The sequence below is a fragment of the Oncorhynchus mykiss genome, chromosome 18 (genome assembly GCF_057628025.1).
Source record: "Oncorhynchus mykiss isolate SJ-2025 chromosome 18, ASM5762802v1, whole genome shotgun sequence".
In the NCBI taxonomy this organism is placed as follows: domain Eukaryota; kingdom Metazoa; phylum Chordata; class Actinopteri; order Salmoniformes; family Salmonidae; genus Oncorhynchus; species Oncorhynchus mykiss.
The window spans coordinates 50,428,207-50,434,435 of record NC_143039.1 but is presented as its reverse complement, the minus strand read 5'-3'; the positions used below and the strand labels follow the sequence as shown (position 1 = coordinate 50,434,435).

The window sequence follows — 6,229 nt, the reverse complement described above, 5'->3', positions numbered from 1 at the left end:
CTTGGGCTCTTCGATGCCCAGCTTCTCCATCGCCTCCTCCTTCAGAGTCTTGAGGGAGGGCGGGTAAGTCTTCTCCATCGCCAGGTAGGACTTCCAATGCAGGCACAAATCTGTTGTTCTGCCCCTGAACAGGCAGTTAACCCACTGTTCCTAGGCCATCATTGAAAATAAGAACTTGTTCTTAACTGACTGGCCTAGTTAAATAAAGGTTAAATAAAAAACGTTAGGCTAATGGCTGAATAAAACTTGACAGGGACTCTCCCCTCTCAGTCCTACATTACATTAATCTCGTTATCATTACCCTTCATGTGTTGATTTTATAGCAAGGAACTCCATGGTTAACAGTTTATTTGTGTCTAGTATCTCTGCAAAAGAATTTGCAACATAGCTGCGATATCAGTGTTCTGTATCATACATCCTAAAGGTCTTCAATGTCCTTTTGTCTCATGACCACTTACTGTGTCCCCTTTGAAAACAGACCAGTCCTCATAATCTATGGGCTCTATGAACGCATTTCTCCTCTTCTTGCCTGGTGGGTTCAATCTCTTGGCTGCTATTGTCCAAGGCCGACTTGTGCCGTAGCAGTAGTCTTTAAGGAAGGCAGCCTTAGCAGCCATTGACAGTACGGCTGTTAACCGCATTTTCCTGGCAAAACAAATTCTAAACAGACAATTTTACTTTATTGGCTTGTAAAAATCAGAGGGAGACAAAGAGAAGTGATGATCTTGCACTACTCAAAAGCCTAATTATGGATGCCCATACATGAACCTAACAGTATAGTCACCACAGAATTAGGATCTCTAAGATAGTGATTATAGGCCTAGCTAGCTAGGTACATAAGATGAAATGTGCTGATCAGCACATTTTTTGCTATGATGAAAAATTGAACATTATAAAATAGATTAAAATTGTTTTTTAAGTATACCCTGTGTGAATAAATGTGTGCATTTTCATATTTATTTTACTGACACAAATGTGACCCGTTTCAATAAGCTAGGCGATTGTCACACGTCACAGAAGAGGCATTTAAAAAAAAATCCATATGCGTTTTGGGGCACAAATGCCTTCTTTCATGTGCCTTAATAACAATTGTTTGTCATCTGTAAATACAAATACATTTTTAAATTATGAGCCTAGTTGGTTTAGCCATGGAAAAAGACAGAAATCTCCCTGCTAGCCATGATTGGCTGAAATAATGGATGGGCTGGATATGCCGAGAGATGAGATCGGATTGGTCTGCCATGGAGAACTGCAAAAGTGTTGCTACTGCTCTCAACAACATTGCTGCTCTGAATTTAGGACGCGTTAAAGATCGGAAAAGACACAGGACACCTTAATTAGTTAAAGTGGTTCCAGTCTGCCGTGAAGCATTCATCCATGTAAACAGGTACTGTAAGAGTCCAGCTACATTTTCACAGAATGGGACCGCCGAGTGCTGTTCTTGGCTGCAACACTCACTACCGAGTTCCAAACTGCCTCTGGTCAGCACAATAACTGTTCGTCGGGAGCTTCATGAAATGGGTTTCCATGGCCGAGCAGCCGCACACAAGCCTAAGATCACCATGCGCAATGCCAAGCGTCGTGTAAAGCTTGCCGCCATTGGACTCTGGAGCAGTGGAAACTAATTCTCTGGAATGATGAATCACGCTTCACCATCTGGTGGTCCGATGGACGAATCTGGGTTTGGCGGACGCCAGGACAACGCTACCTGCTCGACTGCATAGTGCCCACTGTAAAGTTTGGTGGAGGAGGAAGAATGGTCTGGGACTGTTTTTCATGGTTCGGGCTAGTTCCAGTGAAGGGCAACCGTTTGTGGAAGGCCTTTTCCTGTTTCAGCATGACAATGCCATCGTGCACAAAGCGAGGTCCATACAGAAATGGTTTGTTGAGATCGGTGTGGAAGAACTTGACTGGCCTGCACAGAGCCCTGACTTCAACCACATCGAACACCATTGGGATGAATTGGAACACCGACTGCGAGCCAGGCCTAGTTGCCCAACCTCACTAATGCTCTTGTAGCTAAATGGAAGCAAGTCTCCGCAGCAATGTTCCAACGTTTAGTGGAAAGCCTTCCCAGAAGTGTGGAGGCTGATAGAGTAGCAAATGGGGGACCAACTCCAAATGAATGGCCATTATTTTGGAATGAGACGTTTGACGAGCAGGTGTCCACATTCTTTTGGTTATGTAGTGCATTTAACTCATTCATGGAATGACAGGAACACTTTAAATTTTTCCATTCATTTAAATGAATGAAGTGTGTTACTCAAGTCTGGCATGGATATGGCCATATGATGAATCCAAAAAGGTGTAATGTGAACTCACACACCCTCCCCCCCAAAAAAGAAATACATGTAGCGTAGCCGCAGAGGTCCTGGCAGGTGTACAATACATCCATTAGAATTATAATGAATGAAACACAAAGCCTAGAGTTATTTCCATTGTGATCCTTTTGTTTAACGTTATTTAGATATTCAGATGTCCAGTCGAAGCCATTCAGCACTGGATGCTGTCTCCACACAATTTGCCCAGTTTGTGACTCGTCATGTCATGTCCCATGTTTAACCATCAAAATACAAACTGTGACATAATGAACTAGTTAGTTATTTTTGCTGTAATGATCACAAGACAACTAGATTGTTTTATGAACAAAATATATGCTTTAAGTTTTATGAGAACTAGTTCTTCCCAATAGTTGTTTCAGGTCCGGGCATAAAAAGAGTCACTGGATTCCTCTGTAAAGATCCAGTCTCGAGTGTTTGGGATCGAGAACTTGTGGGTTGTGGCCTCTACTGCACATTCTGCAAACAATGTAATATCTTCTAGGTGTTTACACTCTTATCCACGGAGCCTGTCCCCTATGCATCTCTCCAGAAATATTCCAGAATTTTCAGGGGGAACAGTCCCCGAGGACAGCCCGTCTGCTCATACTCCTCTTCGGGACAGTCCATTTTAGAATCTCTACTTGCCCTCACACAGAATGCAGACGGTATGGTTTCGCCTTTCTTCGGTCAACACCTCGTACATTTTTCCACTCACTAATAGGGATGATACCCTCTGTCACCTTGAGCCTAGCAGCAGGCATGCCTGTTGCAGGTTAGACTAAAGTCATCTTGCTTAGTGGCCTTGGTTGGGCCGATGCTTTGCTGCAAATAAATAGAAGAATTGATCATTAAACTTTTGAAACTACTTAGGTCACAGTGAATTGTCTCGCCTCTCTAAATCTACACAATCAATTTTCAGGTATTATGTTAGACAATAGATTGTAACACCCCAGTGCTCACAGCAGTCTCATGTCCCTGTGAAAATACAACTGTATACAGAGTTAAGGATATCTTGTGTGTGAGAGACAGACTAAGGATGCCAGGTAATAACTATCTATTGATGGTGTTCCATGATAAAATACATGGTTAATGTCAGTGCAGATTACTGGAGATTACCTACTATACATCTAGTTTGAAACACTTTGTGATAGATGGCAAGACTAATGCTAAACTGGTGTCAGTTGAGTGGCTGTTTCTGTGTAGTGGTCGCCACCCAGTGGACAAATGGGAGAGCTTTTAAAAATACATTTTAAAAACTTTGTAAATTATCTACCTACAGGATATGGAGCCAGTTCAGTTGACAGACTACAAGTCTGTTACATCAAGTGACTGATGAAAATCAATCTGATCATGTTGAGTCCAGTCATCTTATCAGTTCATTGTAGCAAGCCATAACATGTATCCATCTATCAAGCCCATTAAGTACCTTCTTGCATGTGGTACTGAGGCTGCGTTTACACAGGTCCACAGATTGATACACGGTCGGTCTTTTGACTATGAAGACTTACATATCTTCATAGAAGACAAGCATATCTTTGTGAAGAAAAAAAAACTGTTTCACAACACAGCACAATGGCCAATTTATATGGAGAACAGCCTGGAGCCATTTTCTGTTAAATCCTACTCAGCGAAGCTTACATTAATAACATAATACTGTGAGGCGTTCAAATGCTTTAAAATAATGAGATTTTTCTGCAGTAGGCCTAAATTCAACACAACTGACAGATTTTGGTTTTGCACAAATTGAACTGTTTATTTGCAACATTAGAACGGTAAGATACGATTGTATAAAAATAAAAACTTTAAAAAAAAAAAGTGGTTTGATCAGTACCAATGACAATAAGTACCATATTTATTTAACTATTATTCTTCCTCCTCATCATCATCATCTAAAGCAGCTTAAAATGAACCACCGTTCATCTGTTTTCAGTCTCTGAATAGCTGTCTAGCAAAAAAACATGTTTGTTTTCATCCAAAATGTAAATTTTGGCAATTTCACAGGTTTAAAGTGATTTTCAGATTTCTGTCCAGTTAATACACTGACAACACATGAACAAAACTAAAAGTCTCTAAACACCAGAATAATCTGGTTTGTTCTGGAAGAGATCAGCCTACAGTGTCAAATCAACATGTTCTCATGGCTTCACAGACCGCAGGATTTCCCAAAAATGTGCGTTTGGGTGAGAGGGAAAAAGAAAAGCAAGTTGGAAACACGAAGTCATTGGCAGCACATTCAATAGAATGACAAAAATAAACTGGAAAAAAATAAATAAGAGTGGGGAAAAAGCCTTGAACCGTACAACGTGCTCCGTAACCTTCGCTGAAGCTGCAGAGTAAGAAAGTAGTTTAGCAATGTAGACCTGATGCTACAAAAAAAAAACACTGATCGAACAGAAAAGGCTGTTTTTGTGTTCTTCGCGATATGCATCCACACTGCCTGGGATTTGAGTGGACACATTAGTTAATAGTTAGTGGAAGAGAAATCTGTTTAGGAACCAATTCAGTTTTTTTGGTGGCAGTGTAGAGAGACAGTCCTTCGTGTACATTCGATACATCGGCTTTCTTGGCTCTTTCATTAAATACACAAAAACAGTCTAGTCGATTGATCCTCAAATCCAAAGTATATACAGCACAATATAATACACAATATTACATAAGAGCAGTGAGAGTCATGTTTATCAGTCTGCCCATTTGATTCACACAGGCTGGTATCGTACCAGAATAAAACAGTGTCCTTTTAGTTGAGTTACCACAGTCTATCAGGCCAAACAGTCTTTCTCCCCACGATGACAGTCCACACAATTCAGAGTGCTGCAGTTAGCCGTGTTGATGTAAAATCCCATGGCTCAGAGCGACCATGTAAAAGCTTCATTTCTCTCAGGAAGAGTGGATATGATACTGTCAATAGTTAGGGTGTGAATACGGTCGACTGTGCTCAGATAGGGGTGTTGGGCAGATGCCCGTTGGAGCCCTTAGGCGTGCCGTTACACACAACCCCGTTGGCTTGGCCATTGTGAGCCGCCTGCCCGTTCCGCTTGCCTTTGCTGTGCGGTGAATGACCCCCCCGGAGGGCCTCCCGCTCCTGACGTCCACCCCTTTCCAAGTCCCTCCCTGGGGCGTTGGTTTGGGGAGCCGTCCTACTGCGGTAGCGTTGCCTCATGCCATACAGCGCAATGGTTAGCAGGATGCTAACGCAGCATGCTAGCAGTACAGATACCACCACCAGCTCCTTCAGGTAGGTTTGCCCCAGTGCCAGCTGCAGCTTGTCCCCTCCCAGTGACTTCACCTCAGTCTCCTCCGACTGCTCCACCCAGAAGGTAAAGTTCCTGCTGGTCCGCCTTGTGGTGGCCTGAGTCTCACTTGCCGGCGCAGTGGGCTCCGGCTCGGTCTGCTTGGGCCACATCAAGGGCGGGGTGAGCCATCCTCCCGAGCTGGCCTGGGTGGTTCGGGGGAGGGCCTGGGTGGTTCGGGGGAGGGCCTGGGTGGTTTGGGGGAGAGCTGGGCTCTGGGGGAGGGTGGGCATCACACCAGGGGCAGTGGCCTGAGGGGTGGGGCTGCTCTTCTGCTTTACCTGGTAGATGGCCAGGTTCTGCTGGAAGCCGTTCTCTGTGGAGAGACACAGGTAGTGGCCCAGGGTTGTGGGCGTGGCCAGGAAGTGCAGGCTTCCGTCCTCCAGCTGCAGGTAGAGCTCCGGGGAGAGGCGGCTGTTGGGTCGCTCCCAGTGGCGGTGGGCCAGGCTCGAGGCCTCTGGACACTGCAGTCGCACCACCTCATTCAGGAAAACCAACACCAGCTCACCTGGGGGAAAGGAGTCTAACAGAATTCAGGAGTCACTGACTTGAGGCCTCAAGTTCAGATATAGCCAGATGCTAGTTATGGCAGTTAGCAGCTAGCCCACACACATACAA

General features: G+C 44.3%; 1 protein-coding gene across 4 annotated transcripts in view; it reads right to left on the bottom strand.

The window, feature by feature from the left end:
* Positions 1-4,047: 4,047 nt before the first annotated feature.
* Positions 4,048-6,229, bottom strand: part of LOC110496312 (semaphorin-4A) — a 48,846-nt gene continuing 46,664 nt past the window's right edge. For 2 of the 4 annotated variants that reach the window (XM_021572134.3, XM_021572135.3), the window contains exon 15: positions 4,048-6,134. In XM_021572134.3, the coding sequence (XP_021427809.3) occupies positions 5,257-6,134 (878 nt within the window). In that variant the 3' untranslated portion in view covers positions 4,048-5,256. The remainder of the gene's footprint in view (positions 6,135-6,229) is intronic. The other 2 variants (XM_090208730.1, XM_021572136.3) reach the window with 1 other exon arrangement.